General features: G+C 43.5%; 1 protein-coding gene across 1 annotated transcript in view; it reads left to right on the top strand.

The window, feature by feature from the left end:
- The first annotated feature begins 650 nt into the window (after positions 1-650).
- GFM1 (G elongation factor mitochondrial 1) overlaps positions 651-19,795 on the top strand; it is a 41,194-nt gene continuing 22,049 nt past the window's right edge. Inside the window, exons 1-12 of the mRNA XM_079977866.1 lie at positions 651-767; positions 3,123-3,275; positions 3,564-3,696; positions 4,860-5,064; positions 6,089-6,205; positions 7,658-7,808; positions 13,557-13,711; positions 15,912-15,996; positions 16,175-16,312; positions 18,457-18,558; positions 19,166-19,222; positions 19,654-19,791. Coding sequence (XP_079833992.1) covers positions 720-767; positions 3,123-3,275; positions 3,564-3,696; positions 4,860-5,064; positions 6,089-6,205; positions 7,658-7,808; positions 13,557-13,711; positions 15,912-15,996; positions 16,175-16,312; positions 18,457-18,558; positions 19,166-19,222; positions 19,654-19,791 — 1,482 coding nt within the window. The 5' untranslated portion in view covers positions 651-719. The remainder of the gene's footprint in view (positions 768-3,122; positions 3,276-3,563; positions 3,697-4,859; positions 5,065-6,088; positions 6,206-7,657; positions 7,809-13,556; positions 13,712-15,911; positions 15,997-16,174; positions 16,313-18,456; positions 18,559-19,165; positions 19,223-19,653; positions 19,792-19,795) is intronic.

The raw sequence follows: 19,795 nt of genomic DNA on the forward strand, positions 1-19,795 counted from the left end.
GATTTCTATAGAATTATCATCACTCGGGATGAAATTGAGATTCAGTTTGTTGTGTGCCCACTTGCGTAAAGTTTACTTTTGAAAATACCTGCATCAACACTTGCAGTTTTTATTTACGGTATTTATGACCTGTGCTTCATTGTAAGGTCCCACCAATTTAAAAACACAATACTGTTTGAAACAAATACAGCGTGGCTCCTAAGAACATATAACTCAAATGTCAGCAGCTTCACGTTGGAATTCCTTTGCTTCGAGCACAGCTACCTTAATGCCCTTATCCACTTCGATTTCAGAGGCAATGGATCTGGGAGGAAGAACAGCAAGGAGACCATGTTCGACGTGTGTCGAGCTGGATCTGTGTTGCAGCCCTCTAACCCACAACAGTAACTTCACACCCTCCAAGAGAGACCCATGAATGCAAACGAATTGTAGCTTAAAGCAGCAAATAATCCATTTGCGGGGCGGGTAGGGAGAGGACATTACAGTACATGCAAACAAGTCAAGAAAAAGCAAGGTTGCTTCATTGCTTCCAAAGCAGATTCCCCTTCGGAGCCGTTCCTCCCTCCTCCCTAAAGGGGGCGCTGCAGCGGAGTGTCCCGCTGGGCAACTCTATGGCCCTACCCCGGAAGCGCAAGCCGGCTAAGGCAGGAAGTGGGGCTCGGAGTCGTGGACGGCGTGACATTCAGCGGCGGGGACTGAGAGCCTGTGCGCTGCGCGTCATGTTGCGGTGCCGGAGGATCGTGGGCTCCGCGTTGCCTCGGCGACAGGTACTGAGGGCGGCGAAGGGGGCTGAGCAACCCCATGTAGGGTTTCGGTGGGATAGGAAAACGAGAAGTCACGTTGCCTGGGCAGGATCCCCAATGCCCTGCTGGGGACGGTACTCGAAATTTTAAAAAATAGAGTTGAATGGCAGACAGAAAACCTGCAAGTGAAGCTTCTGGAGGGCGGATCCTCACCGTACATTTAAAAACACATGGCTTCATTTTTGGAAACTGTATTTACACACACACATCCTTAGCAAAGCCAGGATTCTCGGGGGTGCGACCCACGCACATTTAATATATGGTGTCCCTGCAGCATTAGGGGAAATCCTCATTGGTATTCCGCCTGCCTGTTTGTACTTTGTTCGTTCCTTACATTTATATTGGCCACCCACCAGTAAAGATTCCTTGGGGTAACTTGCAATAAAGTTGCATTTGGAAGATAACATCGGTGCAGTGGTACCTCGGGTTACATACGCTTCAGGTTACGGACGCTTCAGGTTACAGACTCCGCTAACCCAGAAATAGTACCTCGGGTTAAGAACAGAATGAGAACAGGGTGAGAACAGAAATTGTGTTCCTGCGGTGCGGTGGCAGCGGGAGGCCCCATTAGCTAAAGTGGTGCTTCAGGTTAAGAATGGACCTCCGGAACGAATTAAGTTCTTAACCTGAGGTACCACTGTATTAGAATCGACAGTATACTATAAAAGATGGGGCGGGGGGGACCAACCGCTTCTTTACAGCAGAGGAAACTGCTGCTGAGATAATGCAACCCAGGATAGACAAATGAAAGTCGTTCTTCACACAGCAGATAGTTAAATTATGGAGTTTGTTCCCACAGGATGTGGGACGGCCTGGACGGCTTTCAAAGAGGATTAGACAACTTCATGGAGGATAAGGCTAGCCATGGCTACTAGTTACAGTGGCTGTGCTCTGCCTTCACCATGTTCTACCTTCACTGCCAGAGGCTGTATGCCTCTGGATACCAGTTGCTGGGAGTCACGACTGAAGAGAGCGCTGCTGCACTCCAGGTTCTGCTTGTGGATTTCCCATAGGCATCTCATTGGCCTCTGTAAGAACAGGGTGTTGGATTAGATGGGCCTTTGGCCTGATCCAGCAGGGCTTTTCTTGCATTCTTAATACTGTATAGGGCTTACAGGAGTAAGTCCTATTGAATTCAATGTTTGATTTGACCTTAGATTTTGAATTTGATGGGGCTTCCTCCCAGCCCAGGTAAGTGGTCTTAGGATTGCAGCCTTATTAAACCTCCTCAACCCATGTTGAACACTTCTTTCAGTGCCGGATTTACATATAAGCTAAACAAGCTATAGCTTAGGGCCCCAAAAAATTTAAAGGAAAAAAACCTGGATGTACATTTCCCAAAAATAAGATAAAAAACAAATAAAATAAAACCTACATACAGCAACAGTGGCAAATGGCTTTAGATACCTATTAGGTCCATAAATTACCATATAGCATATATTCAACACAAAAAACAGCAGCAATTTGTTGTTGACAAAGGACAGCTGAACATATAAAGGGCCCCGTTACCTTCAGTAGCTTAGGGCCTCATCAAACCTAAATCCGGCCCTGACTTCTTTACATTAAACTAAATTATTGCATCTTGTATGGGTGAAGGATGTAAGTCAGCTACTTGCATAGTACTCTGTTAATGAATCTTGGAAGTCTTGACTTCAGAAAACTCTAAGCCCAGTTCTTGTAGAAAATAAACATTTTGTTTTAGTTATCATAAATCTTGGGAGTATCATACATATTCAGCCCAGAATACTATAACTTTAAGATATTAAAACTCAGGTTATTGTGTCAATTACTATAAGGGTTGGAAGTTAAACATGAACACATGTTCTAACAATTAGAACACTACTAGAATAGTAGCTAGAAAGTTATTACTATTTTAATTGGCATTGTTAGGTGGACACAAGGGAGTACAAATATAGACTAAATAGATACTGTAGCTATTAATTTTGTCACTGCAGGAAGTAAAACAGGTGACACTGGAAAGTATGGTATTTAAGAAAGATAATTGAGGGAAAGACAAAGGCGGCTGGTCCCTCAGCAAAGATGATGGAGTAGCCCTGCTCCTCTCTTCCTCCGCAACTTGGTGGAATATCACCTTCCAAACGGAATGATCCTCCCTCCTTCTGTGCGCTGTTCTGGGGGTTCTCTCAATCCCCAAAACCAATTTCAGGGGGCAAAGTGGGGAATCCCTTTTGTAGAAGAAACACCATTTGTTAAATGAATCCTAGCAATAATACTGACAGTTTTTCTGTACTGTACGTACTGTTGTCTTGTGTATTGTAATCTGTTGCAATAACATTCCATCCCGTTTTTGTATTTCAGTTGTTTTTTAATAGCTGCAGATGGTGCTCTTCAGGAATTATTCCCAATGAAAAGATCCGCAACATAGGAATTTCTGCACACATTGACTCTGGAAAGACTACGTTAACCGAGCGCATTCTTTTCTACACAGGAAGGATAGCACAAATGCACGAGGTACTTCTGAACGTGATCAGAGAGGAGGAGGACTCTCCAGAGCAGAATAAGCAAAGAGCAGATTTGGAGGGAGCACAGGGGGTTGCAGAGGGGAAGAAGGGAAGGGAAAGCCCTGTTATGCAAGTGGAAGTCTACTTGTGTGATGTTTGATTTGACCTTAAATTTTGATCTGTCAGTTGGGCAATAAAGCATCTCGGAGCAGATCCTTGCCTTGTACAAGAGGACACAGGTGCACATGCAGAAATGCACTGACTTGTGGAAATGTTGATATGCTTTCTTTCACCTTAGGTAAAAGGGAAAGATGGAGTTGGTGCTGTCATGGATTCAATGGAGTTGGAACGACAACGGGGGATCACTATTCAGTCTGCAGCAACTTTTACCATGTGGAAAGACACCAACATTAATATAATTGACACCCCAGGTAATAGTCATGTAGAGTACTAAATATGTTTCTAGCACTTGTATGCCTGGCATGATAAACACACCCAAGTGTTAAGAGTGTATAATTTTTACTCATAGCCAAAATGACATCTGCTTTGTAAATTGCTTTCTAAGGCTGAAAGCCTAAGCTCTACTCCCTTCCCACTGGGCTTTTTGGAGCACCATCACAGGTGCAGCACAGCCACTCAGTGGCCACAGAGGAAATGGGGCAGGGCAGTTGGGCCTGATCTCTGTGCCATTTCCAGGTTGGCTCAGTGATGGTGGCCTTTGTCAGTGCCTGATGGCCGTAAGACCAACTCAGGTCTCGCCCTTAAACACCCTGTTGTTTTGACAGCATGTTTGATGGCTGGCGGGAAGCTGATTCAACTGGCAGAGGTGAGAGAAGAGAAATGTCTTCTTAACCCAATGCCACCATCCCTACAGCCCAGTGTAAAGGGGATTTAGATGGCTTTGCTTTCACCTGTTCAGTAAATGCTCCCTGAAATTCTGTTGTGTAAGGTTCTTCAAAACAAATATATGAAATGAAACTTAGAACTAGTCCTATTACTAAAGGTAAAGGTAAAGGTACCCCTGCCCATACGGGCCAGTCTTGACAGACTCTGGGGTTGTGCGCCCATCTCACTTAAGAGGCCAGGGGCCAGCGCTGTCCGGAGACACTTCCGGGTCATGTGGCCAGCGTGACATCGCTGCTCTGGCGAGCCAGAGCCGCACACGGAAACGCCGTTTACCTTCCCGCCGGTAAGCGGTCCCTATTTATCTACTTGCACCCGGAGGTGCTTTCGAACTGCTAGGTTGGCAGGCGCTGGGACCGAGCAGCGGGAGCGCACCCCGCCGCAGGGATTCGAACCGCCGACCTTTCGATCGGCAAGTCCTAGGTGCTGAGGCTTTAACCCACAGCGCCACCTGCGTCCTAGTCCTATTACTACTGACTTGTAAAATCCCTAATCTTGATAGCCTGGTTGTGTTGGACATAGTGCATAGTCCTTAGGGCATAACATAGCCTTCCCCAACCTGATGCCCTCTGTATGTTTTTGACTGCAACTCCCACCAGGCGCAGACAGCAGGGAAGAGAACCAAATACAGCAGTAATTCTCAGCTAGTTGGAAGCCTTAACATTCCTGGATCTTTTTACTTCCCTTTCAGGACACGTTGATTTCACTATAGAGGTAGAGAGATCACTGAGAGTTCTTGATGGAGCCGTCCTGGTGCTGTGTGCTGTCGGAGGGGTTCAGTGCCAGACAATGACGGTGAATAGGCAGATGAAGCGGTATAATGTCCCGTTTTTGTCCTTCATCAACAAACTGGATCGAATGGGTGCAAGTCCAGACAGAGCTGTCCAACAACTTAGGTATGAACATCTCAGTTAGAATTCCTCCCCCTGCCCCCTGCCCATATCAGAGAGGAAGACAGAAGATCTTTCTAGAAACATTGTCAAAAGATGTATGTCTTCAGTGTATTGTTCTGGGCTGCCATGCTTCTTAAAGGTTAGGTGGGTAACCTGGTAAACACTGAGTGTCACATATGAAATGGGCTGAAGGATCCTTGCTAACTGAATTCTTTAATAGCTGACATCAGCTTTCCCCACCCTGGTGACCTCCAAATCATTTGTGGAAGGACGTCCCCAGGGAGTTTCTGCTGGCGCCTTTAGTATACAGCTTTAGGCATCAGGCGAAAACATTCCTCTTCAGCCAGGCCTTTGACTGATTAACGTCCGATACCCTTTTAAATGTGTTGTTGGTGGTAATCGGTTTGCTTTTGTTCTTATTTTTATTATGTGTCTTGTGTTTTTTATCTTGTACTTTTATGCTGTGAACTGCCCTGAGATCTACCCAGGAAGGGCTGTATACAGATTTAATAAATCATGATCATCATCTTTCGGATTATAATTCCCCCCAGCCTCAGGCAGCACTGCCAGTGGTCAGGGATGATGGGAGTTAAGGTCCAAAACATTTGGAGGGTACCAGATTGGGAAAGGCTGGCTTAGATGTACGAAGTGGGTACCAGACCTCACCCCCTGAGCCTTTGCCCTTCCACCTTACTCATACTAGAGACTTAGACCTTTGATGTTGTTCCTTGTATGACATTTTATTTTCTGGCCCAGCGTGGGTTGTGGTGTCCCCATATACAAGCAGAATCCTGCTACCACCAGAAGGTAGTGTGTCCAAAAAGGTGCATTCTAAATCTTGAGATGATTTGTCTGTCTTTTCTAAAGTTCTGTTATGGCAACTGGCCTTCCTTACCTTTTGATCTAGAGCCTTATCAGAGCCTCCCCTTCAGATCTTCATGGGCAGATGGACTTGTATGTGAAGAACCAGCTTTTTAGACCTGGAAATGCTGTCTTAAGAGAATTTTACTTGTTTTTAACTTCCCAGATCCAAGTTGAACCACAATGCTGCCTTTATTCAGATACCTATGGGTTTGGAGGGAAATTTCAGAGGAATCATTGATCTCATTGAAGAAAAAGCTATATACTTTGAAGGTGACTTTGGGTAAGGGTTCTGAGCAGTTTGAAATATGGAGGCATTTTACATCTGATCATGCTTTGGGAGTAATGTGTTGTTGTTTTATAAGAAGTATAATTTAGTGTTTTGGTTACTGAGGAAGAATTTTGATTAGTATAGCTATAACACACCTCATCTTGTAACTATAACACAATCCTCCCCACCATGCCTCTCTATTCAAATTTTCTCGGCTGCTTATAACCATAAATGAAGGTGATATTGGTACCATAGCTAATGCAGCCCGGGGTTCCAATCTTAACAGAGGTTGAAGCAAGTTAGTAAACCCTGTTTTATTAAGGAATCCTTGTTTGCTGTAACCATGGTTCAGCTTCTGCAGGGCAATGGCTGTTGGGGCTTTTTAGGTGACTATGTTTGGCTGTAGATTTGCACAGCAAATGACCCTTGGGTCATATTCATTATGTGTGAATTCTGTGAAAGGGGAAAGGTGATAATTGCATGGCAGACAGGCAATTAAATATGCTTTGCTCTTATTGTGGGAGAGTTTAGCCATGTAATCACCATCTTGCCTTGGGTGGACAAAATCCATATAATAAAAGTTAACTCCAGGCTGGCTTTTGAATCTCTGGTATGTGAAAATACTCAGGGATCCTGCACCTTTGCAGGAAGCTGCAGTGAGAGATTTACAGTTCATTCCTTAACATGTCTATTGAGAAGAAAGTGGGGCTTACTCTCTGGTAAAGCAAGTGAAGCCTTTCAGCTTTAATATTGGTTCTTTTGAGTGGAAAAAGATTTCATTGGCCATTTTGTCTTCACATTTGTTTGCTCATAAGGCAAAGTGACATTTTCATAGGGGAATGAGAATTGAATAGGAATTGAATTATAAATATGATCGTATTCATACCCTCAAACAGCAGTTGCTCAACTGGAGCTATAACTTTGCTCTATCCAGCATGGGTTTTAAAAATTTAAATGTATCTGTGATTCCTTCTGCGTAAGATGGCTAAGTGAGCCTCTTTCTAGGAGAACAGTGTTTGTCACAGGAACAACCCATCCAAGAGTGTCATATTTATATGGATCTTTGTGTACACCTGAAATTATTGTGTACTCATCACGACAGAGCATTAAGGGGAAAATGTCCATTATTTGAAAAATACCCAGCGATCTTGGTTTTATTGTATCGTTATGATGTCAATCCTGGTTTACACCCCACAATTTTAAAGGCACATAGGATTATAGCCTTTGTGAATATTATTAGACAGAAGGTACAAGAGGTCCAGTTTTAAATCAAATGTGTATTATTGCTAGCAGAGTGTTGTCGCTAGCTTTGCAGGTGTAAAAAGAACTGAAAATGTGTCACTCATGAGAGCGGAATAAATTGATAGTTGTGGTTCTCACTGAAGCCCACAGGAGCATGCGAGATTTTTAAAATTTCTAGTTGGTTGGCTTCTGATGGTCTGCTTGTTTTCTCTGCTTCTGTAGCCAAACGGTTAAATATGACGACATTCCCCCTGAGTTCAGAGCAGAGTCTACCGATCGCCGCCAGGAACTGGTTGAATGTGTTGCAAACTTAGACGAACAGATTGGGGAGCTTTTTCTTGAAGAGAAAATCCCAACAGTGACTGACTTGAAGGTAAAGGGACTTCAGTTCTCTCCCTGTTGCCCCAAGGATTGCCCAAAGTCCTTTGATGTATGCATCTGCTGCATAATGTTTTGCATATGTAAAAGCGGACAGGGTGGGGCACTCTCATGGGAATTAATCAAGGATAAGAGCCTTAAATTAGTCATGGCTGGTGGTCCAACAACATCTGGAGGGCCACAGGTTCCCCACACTTTCTTTGGACTAATACTGGTTACATGTTCTATAGTCACAAACTCCTTAACGCTATCTGAAAATAATAGCAACACCTAGCTTTTATAGAGAGAGCTTTGAACGTTCAACGTGTCTTTTTACATACATACATACATACATACATACATCTCAGTAGAACCATGCATGCCATCTTGAACTGCCTGGGAAAAAATGGGATATAAATGTAATTAGTTAATTATATATTTAAAACAACCCTAAAAGGTAGTCCAAAAAAATTAGCCTTCCATACTGCAGATGGAGGATTGAAATAAGAGGGAATGGCTTACCCAAGACCGTTTGATAGAATCGTAGAGTTGGAAGGGACCCCAAGGGTCATCTAGTCCAGCCCCCTGCAATGCAGGAATCTCAGCTCAAGCATCCATGACAGACGGCCATCCAACCTCTGTTTAAAAACCTCCAAGGAAGGAGAGTCCACCACCTCTTGTAGGAGTCTGTTCCACTGTCGAACATCTCTTACTGTCAGAAAGTTCTTCCTGATGTTTAGTCGGAATCTCCTTTCTTGTAACTTGAATCCAGCACCCAGCACAGGGAGGAAGAAGAAAGCCCCACCCACTTGGTCGGAGAAGGAAGCTTAGGTGCTGGCAAGCCGGAAAGCACCACCTGTGATACACCAGCAGGTCAAAACGCCATGGTGATCTGGCCCTCAAACTGGTTCTGGACGTTGTATTGAGACATCACCCAGGCCCAATTCTTAGGGACCCATATACTTTTAAGATAAGGAGTCAGTAACACACTGCCTTCTTCTCTGGCTTGGCATCTGGGGGCCTTCAGGTGCTGCCCCTCTTCTGATGGGTAGAGCATTGACGTTTGAACTTCTGCCCTTCAGTTGCTTAGATTGGATATCTTAGATGGTCTGTTTTCGCTTCATCCATCTGTTGATATCTATCAGTCTGTCTCTGTATCCCACCTTTTCTTCAAGGAGCTGAAGATGGCATGCATGATTCCCACCCCCCTCTGTTTTACCCTCCGAACAATCTTGTGAGGTACGTTAGGGTGAGAGACAGAAGTTGGCCCATGGTCACCCAGTGATCTTCATGGATGAATAGGGATTTGTCCAGCAACTGTACCACATTGGATCTCTCTAGATGTGCACTATAACTCTCTCTCTACAGTGGTGCCTCGCAAGACGAAATTAATCCGTTCCGTGAGGCTCTTCGTATAGCGGTTTTTTCGTCTTGCGAAGCAAGCCCATTGACAGCTTAGCGGATTAGCGCTATTAGCGGTTTAGCGGCTTTTAGTGGATCAGCTGTTAAGCGGCTTATCAGCTGATTAGCGGCTTAGCGGCTTAGGAAAAGGGGGGAAAAAGGGGGGGAAACCCGCAGGAACTCACAAGACATTTGGGCTTGCAAAGCAAGCCCATAGGGAAATTCGTTTTGCGAAGCGCCTCCAAAACGGAAAACCCTTTCGTCTAGCGGGTTTTCCATCTTGCGAGGCGTTCGTCTTGCGGGGCACCACTGTATATATATATGCACAATTGTGAAATATAACTTTATAATAACTGTTGCATATTATAATATGCAGTATTTGCAGTAAAAGCATAAAACGTACTTGCAGGGATCTGCAAGGGTGAAATATAAAGTCTTTAAATAGAAATCTATCCTACCATTTAGTTGGACTGTAATTTTAAATGAATTAGGTAGGATTAATGGGTAGGATTTAAAAAAAATAAATAGCAAGGCTGTGATGACCCTGCTTCTTTGGTTGGTTTGTTTGCTTTTAATGGGATAATTATATTGCCACTCTCATTCAGAGACAGCTTTGTGTGTTGGGACATCACATTTTGTTGCCTTTAGAAGCTAAACGAGTGAGCTGGGCTTTCTGTGTCTGCAATATCTTTGTTATGACGCTTTGCTGCTATCCAGGGAAGTGGCAGGTTTTCAGTACCAGGCATTAATAGCAACAGATGCCTGGAGGGGAGAATAGCTGGCAGAAGGAGACCAGCTGTTTGGTGTGATAGACAAAGTTGTGACAGATCCTAGAGGTCATCTGTGATTTCTTCCTCTTCTCCTTATAAATATAAATGCAATATTTGTACCTGCGTACCGATATTTGTTTCTAGGCAGAGCCTAATGCCCTCTGTGATCTGTATATTCTGACACAAGGGTTTACTTGCAGGTAGAAATCCTTCACTGCATTTCAACACCCCCATCCTCTTGTGTCTAAATTGGTGTGCAGTTGGTGTAAGGAGACACTGTTTCACCGTAGCTGAACCCTCTTGGGCAAGGACTGGATTTGGCTTGAGGACTTGATGAGCATGGAATATAGAGCTTTGAATGTGGAAATAAATCTCCCGTTACCCTTGTTAGCCTTTGATGACTTTGCGGTCTGGAGAATTGCTGCATGGTGGTTGTTATGCAATGGTTTCCCTCTGTATTCCAGGCTCTTACAAAATGCTTAAGAGGAAGAAGCCCGTTTTAAGCACAGCTGAGTGATCAGGTTCCTCCCAAGAGTCAAAATACACTGTAGGAATATTAATTTCAAAACCTCTACCTTAGTTACAGCTTTTGATGTTGTCCATTAACCAAACAGTCCAAGGGACATTCAAATAATGTGGATATCCATCTGTATTCGTGCCATTATTTAAAGATTCAGAGGAGAGATTTGTAACCTCATATACTTTTACTCAGAAAAAGTACCAAAATTCAATTGCAATTACTTCCAATCGTTCACAGGATTGCACCCTTGGACTCTTTTCATCCTCTTTTAGAAACTCCGTACTCCAGTCAATTATGTGTCTCTTGATCTGTGCTGAAAATAAAAAGAGTAAAAAAGATTGGGCCGTCTAGAGCGCCTTCTGATCCTAGGCATGCTTTCACCTCTTTACCCAGCACGAAATTAACTTAATGGTGGTGTTGCCCATCTAGCTTGGGTGGCTTTTTAAAAGGATTAGACAAATGTGTGGAAGCTCTAGCTGTCGTTCCTTCTAACAGTGGTGGCTGAGTGACTATTAATTTGGAAGCAAAGCAGAGTTGCCCAAAATAAGTTAGCAGTTTCTATAAACACGGGGGACTTCCTAGGACTGCAGACGTACACACTTTTGCGAATTGAAAGAAGGAAGGGTGTTTTTTAAAAACCTGAAGGAACCAGCGAGCACCTGTGAACTTCCAAGCTGTAAGGAATGTGGAGATGTCACTTGGGGCGGGGGGGGGGGGAGGAGGAAACTGGAGTGGTACAGTCTACTAGATATAGATATTAGCAAGTACCCTAAAAGGGAATATTAGGGTTGAGGGCAGTTGTGCTGTGAGCTCAAAGGCTTCGCTTCCTGCATATTACTGGGGCATTGCATGAGGAAGCTACCCAGAACCCTGCCGGTAGTGCTATATGGTTATAAATGCTAGGATTTGGGGCTGACACTCTCAAAACTGAGTCTTCTAATGCTGGGGTGCTGCCTTATACCAAGTCTATTATCCAACTATCTCAGTGTTGTCTGTTCTGACTGGTGTTAGCTCTCCATGGTATTTCACCTCAGCTGCGTTTAGCACAGCAGGGGAAAGTCTCATATGTGAAAGAGAAAACGTTGTTTTTTCCTTTCTCCCTCCCCTTTCTGACAGCTCCCCCCCCCCAAAGAAAGCATGAACAGGACTACAAGGCTCCTTTTGTAGCCTGGTTGGAGTCCTCAAGAGAAATATTCCTCTTACAGAGTTGGGGATACATAGCAACATTTTTAAAAGCATTTTCTTGGACATGTAAGCATGCTGCTATGGGCACAGCCACACCACACATTTAAATGATAACAATTTACTGTAGTCTGTTGAAGCGCAGAGAGTTGTTAGGATTCCCCTATTCATCTCTTAGAGCTGCAATTCCCAGAGTTCCCTTGGAAGAGAGATTGATTGTTAAGCCACTCTGTGAACTGTCACTCTCCGCCCCTTTAACCAACAGCAGCTTCCAGAATTTTTGGGCGGAAGCCATGACTGTCTAAAGTGTTCTCATACTGCTTTAAAGGTGTCATGTGCATGTGGTCAAAGTAGTTGATTCATCCTGTGGCTCTGCATCTAGGATGAAAAAAACATCATCTTAAAATCATTTGTCGTATGGGTGGCAAAAACAGTTTTCTGGTTCAAAGCGGCCTTGTCTCCCCCTGCCTTCCTTCTCCCAGAGCTAATTAATTACAAATTACTTAATGGCTGTGGAAAGGCCAAGAGGCAGGTTTGTTTGTGCTAATTTGTCCCCAGTGATGGATTTCTAGCCTGTGGCAGGCAGCCAAGTTCTGGTTTAAAATAATTTTTCATGGAAAACGCATTGGGTTCTTCTTGCATGCTCATTAGGCATCATGGACTTAAATAAACATCTCGTTTGCTGACAGCAAAACATTACTCCTGAGGTTGAAACCCTGACTGGTGTGCTGCAGCTGCTGAAGTCAGGGTACAAAAGTCATCTGCAGAAATAAAGGGGGAGGGGAAAGGCAAGGAGGGAGTTGCAGTTTCTGTGAATAGAGCATAGATATTTCCAGTCAGGGTGCTAATCTTGTCTCCTGTCTGTGATATGCCATATTCTATTTGCAGGGAGAGGAAGGAAGATCAGGTACTTTGAGGGCTTAAACTTGGTACTTCAGATCTGGCCTGCCAAGGTAATGTGGAGCCAGAGTCCTCATCCAACCTAGAAGGGAATAGGGATCTACAGGGTTGGCCTCTCCAGTCTGACAGATGGTATTAAACCTTTAGGTTTGCCAGGCCTGGTATCAGTCACAGGAGTTTCGCTCTTGGCCCTTTCCTAGCTTGAGCCGCTGATCTTGGAGGCCCTGAGCACAGGTCTAGAGACAAATACATCTGGTGGCAGATCCAAGCTAGGCCCTGACAGGAATGAGCAGGGCTAGAGCCGAAACGACAGCTGCTGCACCATTACAGATATACACAGAGTCACAACACAGGGATGTCAACTGAACTATCCCAGGTTGATAGGATCATAGAACTGTAGAGCTGGAAGGGACCACAAGGGTCATATAGTCCAACTCCCGGCAATGCAGGAATTTTTTGCTCAATGTGGGGCTTGAACCTATTAGCGTTGTTCCAGTTGTAGTTGCTGCAATGCAAGCTTGGCCGTGGCTTTTCTTCCAACTTGTTAAACCCCAACAAATCCCGGTTTCTACTTGGTAGCAGCTTTGTGCTTATGCATACTTTCTTTCTTTTCCCTTTTGGCATTTGCTTTCTCTTGCATCTAGTAGGTTGATCCTCAACACCATGACATTCACACTCAAATGCAGTGTGATGATTACACTAAGGACTTGTTTTCTGTGTGAATTTTGGCCACCTCCTGAGATACGTAAAGAAAGCAAACCTTTCAGGGAAGCCTCTTTGTTCAGCTTAAAAACTGAGCTGGTGTCCTGTTTTAAAGCTTCTTTCCACAGTTCAAAAAGTCCCCCTTTGTATCGTGTAGTCACAAACATTGCTTTTCTTATAATTGTTTTCATTTGGTGGGGAACAGAAAGCATGATGCTGTGCATTCTTGTATGCCAAGTGCCCTTAAGAATCCAGCTGTTAACGCTGTGAATGTTCTGTTTCTCTCAAGCTTGCAATCAGAAGAACAACACTCAGCAAAGCCTTCACACCTGTGCTGGTAGGAAGTGCTCTGAAGAACAAAGGTGTGCAGCCTCTGTTGGATGCTGTTCTGGAATACCTCCCAAACCCATCCGAAGTCCAGAACTACGCGATTTCCAACCAGGAGTAAGTATAGAAAGTGGAGGAAAACAGATCTAGTTTGCATAGGCCTTACTTTTTCTAAATTGAAGGAAAAAATTATATTTATTTATAATGTGGCCACTAAGTACCCTATGCTACGGTTGAAGATGAAAGGCAGTGATTTTGTAAGATAAAGCCCACTTTGTCTGAGGCATGCTTTCGTCTCCTAAGCTGGTGGGTACACCTGTTTGGCCTGTAGGTGGCAGACACATCAAAAGCTGTAGGTCTTTTCTTGTTCTCATCCCCAGTGATTAATCAGGCATCTTTTAAAAAAGAAAGAACAGAAGGTGATATAATAGAGGCATTGTTGCTTGTGATGTGGATGCTCATTCCACTGTTGTCTCTAGTAAATGAGCGTTGCTGGCTTTTGTAGTCCTTTAAAACCCTGGAAACTTCAATTGATTAGAGGTGACACTAGACAAAAGAAATGGGCATGTGTCTATTAAACTACCTTCAGCTCTCTCTTATTATTATTATTATTATTATTATTATTATTATTATAAAAACCCTTTTGGCTGTCTCTACAGAATCCAATACTGCAAGATGCTTAGAGGCTGACTAAGATTTATTTATGTTTCGGTTAAAAAAACACACACTTCAAAAAATAGAGAGTAAGTATATGCAGCAATTATAGGAAAGGAAAGGGAAATGACACTTGAAGGTGGGAACGGGGCAACATAACAGAAAACCTATAGTACCATGAATAAATTAAAAGGAAAAGCAGCGTCATTTACATTGTCATTCCATAGTGCAAAAACAAGGCCCCTTTCCCAATAAGTTTATTTTCTTCATTATTACACATTGTGTTTCTCTCACATGTAAGCTAGAACATTAAGAGAGTTCACCAGATTTTCCTTACCCTGTTATGGGAATGTCTTTATTTTTCCGTTTTTGTGAAATACACTTGTTTTGCTGTATGTTGGTGGTGCAGTAATCAGCTGTAAATCAGTATTAATGACCTCAGAATGAAGTTATCTAAAGGAGAATTTTAGGATTTCTCGGGAGATCATAGCTTGTACTTGTCCGTATAATATTTGGGTGCTTCTCTCCAGAAATGCATCGGTTTTTTTACAACTCCAAAAGATAGGTATTAAATCCGCCTTAACTCACTTACACCTACCTCCAGCAGTGCACATTTTGGCTAAAAATCAAGCCTAAGAATTCTTAGGAAGGAAATTGGTGAGTTCAGATTCTACAACAGACACCTTACCTGCACCTCCTTGGACGTGCGAATTGAGTAAGACTCCTGCCCAATTCCCCAGTGAGGTGACCTGAGAGCTGACCCTTTGGGCTTTACTTTCATGTACCAGTTACTTGGAATCAGTTAGCCCATGTGGATCTGGCTGTGTGGGTTGAAAATTTGTCTCCAGTTCCCCCTGGGAGCAACAGGACGGGATGACATGCAGTCACTCTCAGGGAGATTGCATGGCGGGTGGGGAAGCTGCTGGATCCAGGGGGACAATCATCATCATCATCATCATCATCAAACCTTTTATTGGCATCACATACAAACATCCAAAACAAATCAATACAGAATTACCACTTTCTCAGTGGCACAAAACATTTGCTAAAAGAAAGGAGGCAGAGCAGTCTGTCGTCACAGGGGACAATAATAATTTCACCCTTACACTCTTTCTGAGATCAAAGACATATTCTTATGCCCATCGCTTCCAGGGGGAATTGCAGAACTCTTTAAACCCATGCAGCAGGATTTAGAATACATTAGCTGCTCCAAGTGGCTAAAATCTGCAAAGGAAGAAAGGAGAGGCAGTGCTTCGACCCCCTCTTAAATTTTCCTTTGGGGGAAAGATGAGGATACACACACAACCCATGTGGATTTTTAAGGGTTTTCCTTTAAAAACCTGCACGGAAACCAGGTAGGACTGATTTAACAGGTAAAGGTAAAGGTAAAGGTACCCCTCCCCGTACGGGCCAGTCGTGTCCGACTCTAGGGTTGTGCGCCCATCTCACTTAAGAGGCCGGATTTAACTGGTAAACACATACAAAAAGGACATAAACCCAACTAAGGCTGTTCTTAGTAATAATTCTACATCTGCCATTGGTCTTCAGAGCCTGTTAAGGCTGCTCATTAGATCGTCCTTCAGAACAGATCCCCACAACAAGAACGGATTGGGAAGTACCATAGAAATATTGCATTTTAAACTTAACTTTTCTCTTCTTCAAGGGATTCCAAGGAAAAATCTATGATTTCGCTGAGCTCTGCCAGAGATGGTTCCTTGCCTTTTTTGGGCCTGGCATTTAAACTTGAGGTAGGTCTCCTCCGACAAAGCTTTCTAACTAAGGACAGCTGAGCTGAAACTTGTTGTGATAGGACTGCTAGGGGCCATTTGCTCTACCCCCCAGGATGTGTGTTGCGCTGATTCCCTCTGCTTCTCCTAAAGTTTTGTCTCCCTCAATTGACTGGCTGCTGTTTTCTGCCGCTTGCAGGCTGGGCGTTTTGGGCAGCTCACCTATGTGCGCGTTTACCAGGGGATGCTGAAGAAAGGCGATTCCATCTACAATACCAGGACTGGGAAGAAGGTCCGGGTGCCAAGACTGGTCCGCATGCATGCAGACACGATGGAGGTGAATGTCGAGGCAAAACCCAGTCTGTGAGGCACTTCATTCCACTTCAATCCCTTTCCATTCAGTGAAGAAGATGTAAACAAAGGCAGGGGTTCCCAAACTGTGGCTCCTGGGCAAGTTTCAGTCAGGTGGTTCCTATCATGTCTGCATCAAAAACTCATATTGATCTTTAAATTGTATTTGTTCTTTTATTTCTTATGTTGTATTCTGTTGTGTAACGATTCAGATTCTATGGGATGCAAAGTGTAATGCAAGAAAATGCAATATAAGAAATAAAAGAAGCAATAGAAATACATCTGCAAAGCATACCGCAGCAGGCACAGCATATTACTGTCTCTGCAACAAGTAGAATAGTCATCAAGTCATTCGCCAAGGCCACCTGCAATTCTCAAGTGGTCCATGAGGAAAAAAGGGTTTGTAGCTGTGCTACAACATTCTTTGTATGCAATCTGGGTCAAAGAGCAGGCATTTCTAGTTAAAGGTGTTTCAGTTCCTTGCCTGTGTGGTGGGATTTTATTTGCAGATAAATGCTGCTCCTGAAATTTGTTTCCTCTCCCAAAACATCTATATGGTTTTCAGTTGATACCCTGCTTGACTGTACAGTGCAATACTGTTGCCATCTCCCTCAGTTTCGCCCTTGATCCTGAGGACACCTCTCTGTAGCTGCTTTCTCCCATGTCAATTGAGAAGAAGTATGAACAGCAGCATTTCATGCCTTATGTAGTGTAGGCAGACAGGATGTAGAAGATGGATGGATGGAGATACAGCTGTTGCTGTTCAGTGTCATCAAGAGCCCTTTTAAAGTTTCTGTTCCCACTGGGGAAGAAGTAGTTAAAGAGCCCTTTGCCTGAGTCTCAGCTACCATGGGAGGGTGTAGCAAGAGCCCTTGCCACTGGCTCTCCAGCCTTTGCTGCTCCATTCAATACGTGGCCCTCTTTTGGAAAAACCAAACAGCTGCTGACCAAAGCTGCAAGCTCAGGAAGGCTTATATAGCAGGCACGTCCAATTTCCAGGAGACTGCAATCTACTCCCATTATCAATAAACTGGCAGTGATCTACCCATTGGGTTGACCAGAGTTGTTGAGCTTGTTTTGGGGAGGAATCACCAGAGTTGTTGAGCTTCTTGGGGGGAGGGTTCAGCAAGGGCGATAGACCACAGTCACCCCACGATCAACCGGTAGATCGCAATCAACCCGTTGAACATGCCTGTTATATAACAATTAACATTCTGCCATAACTGCTCCCCTATTTTATCCACCCCTTGCCCCGAGAACCCCTTTTCTTCGCAAACGAAAAATCGAAACATTCCCATGATGTTATAAAATGTCTGCCTGGGGAATCCCAAGTCGATTTCTTCACACCCAGTTAGCTTTTAAACACCACGGCCCTATAAAAACAGCTGGAAGTGGATGGCTGCCCACTGATCTTTCAACAGTAAGGCCAAAATGGGCCAGTCTTTAATTATTCTTAAGGGCTAAATTTGTCTCCAATTTCATCTTAGTACAGTCTCAAAAGTTACCTTTCAAGTTGATAGTAAAAACGCTTTTAGTCAATTGGCTTTTGTCATACTGGCAATCAGTCGCCCCATCCTCTCTGGGAGCCACTCGTTCCTGCCTGGTATTGCACTCTTCCTCATCTTTCTCTGGTTACTACTGTCTTGACATGTTGGCTAATCTAGCAGAAAGAATGTGATTATCTAACTCCTGACAAGTAGCTTTACCAGTCAGCGTGAGTCAGACTTTGCTGCTTAGCAGTGAGTTTTCAGGATCAGCATGGCATGATCCCATTTTACTGCCCCAGACAACAAATGGGCAGTGGCACTGTACACCAATTGCAGCTTTGGGGCTGTCTTCAAGCGAAGCCCTACACAGTGTACATTGCAGTAGTCCAGTCAGGAGCTTATCAAAAACCTAGACTATGGTAGCTATGGCTATAATTTGTCAGCCAGCTGGAACAAGGGCATAGGTACTCCTTGCCACTGAACCCTGAGAGCCTCTAGTGGCAGCTTGGAATCTAGGAGAACCCTGTTATAATCCGGGGTAGACTATGCGTGCAGGTCTTACCACTGCTGTAGAATGGTTGCACTCTTGCCTAATACCATAAAAAGCACCTAGAATGCTATTTTTTTGTTTTGTTTCTGCTAGGATGTGGAAGAAGTTTATGCAGGAGACATCTGTGCATTATTCGGCATCGACTGTGCTAGTGGGGATACATTTTCAGAAAAATGTAACACTGACCTTTCCATGGTAAGTTCCTCCTCTGAAGTGAACTGTGTGTTCTCTTTATATTTCTTAAAATCTCAATTCAGATGTTATTCCTTAATCTAAATATCCTCTGTACTAAAGAAACTTTTACAAAAAAAGGTTTTATTTTGAGTCTGCTTTTACAGCTATTACAATATTTTGTTAAAAAAACCTACAAGTATAATCAGTTTCTTCTAATATCAGTTCTGCATTCTGTTGAAATGAATGAGCATGATCAGAAATGTATCACCCAGCCCTTCTATGAAGAGTACAGCACAATTCAGATGTAGCAATCTCAATTTATTAAGATGAGAGCTATGCCCGCTCATGCTTCCTTCTCTCCTCCCTTCTCTTAAATGCCATAATGAAAAAATTCTGATTAATCCATAGCATCCAAACAGGGAAACTGACTACAAACCAGGGTCTGATCCCTTATTAGGAAACTTTTGTTTTAACAAACCCCATAAATTTTGAGTCCTAGAAAGAAAGAGGAAGGCTGCCTGTGGGTTTGAGTGTTAAAAGTAAAGATAATTATCTGGAAAGATAATTTTCAAGTGTTTTTATATTAAAAAATGGTTCTTTGGTTTCTGTGTTCTGTTCCCTTTCATAGGAATCTATTCATGTCCCTGATCCTGTCATTTCAGTGGCAATGAAGCCATCAAACAAGGTAGGCATTGGAAGTCCAAACAAGGGTGAATAGTAAAAGTTATCTGGAAGGAATGTTGTGATCTGATTTTTCTTGGAGGAAAATGGTGATGTTTCTGTTGCATTTGGTTCTTGTGTTCGGGAGAAGCTAAGCCTTTGGTGTGATGGTTCTCCTGCTGCTGAGTTCCAATAGGCTTGATGCCCTGGCAATTATGTGTGATCAATCCTAGTTGTGTATTTACTTGTCAATGCAGTACTGAGTGGAGCAGTCTCAAGTTTGTGATGCTCTGAAGCCAACACGTTCCATTGACACCCTACAGTTTATAGAAACCATCTAGCTCCATTTTTTAATGGTATTTTATCCTGTAACCCCAGCACTTATGACTATCTTGTTGTATTCAGTGATGCGAAAGACATTAATTTACCCTTGTTTATTTCCCCGCCCCCCTCTAGAATGACTTGGATAAGTTTTCAAAAGGCATTAACCGCTTCACGAGGGAAGACCCCACTTTCAGAGTTCATTTTGACAGCGAGAGCAAAGAGACCATTGTTTCAGGAATGGGAGAACTGCACCTGGAAATCTATGCACAGGTGA

Source organism: Podarcis cretensis (genome assembly GCF_951804945.1).
Source record: "Podarcis cretensis genome assembly, chromosome: 5".
Classification (NCBI taxonomy): Eukaryota; Metazoa; Chordata; class Lepidosauria; order Squamata; family Lacertidae; genus Podarcis; species Podarcis cretensis.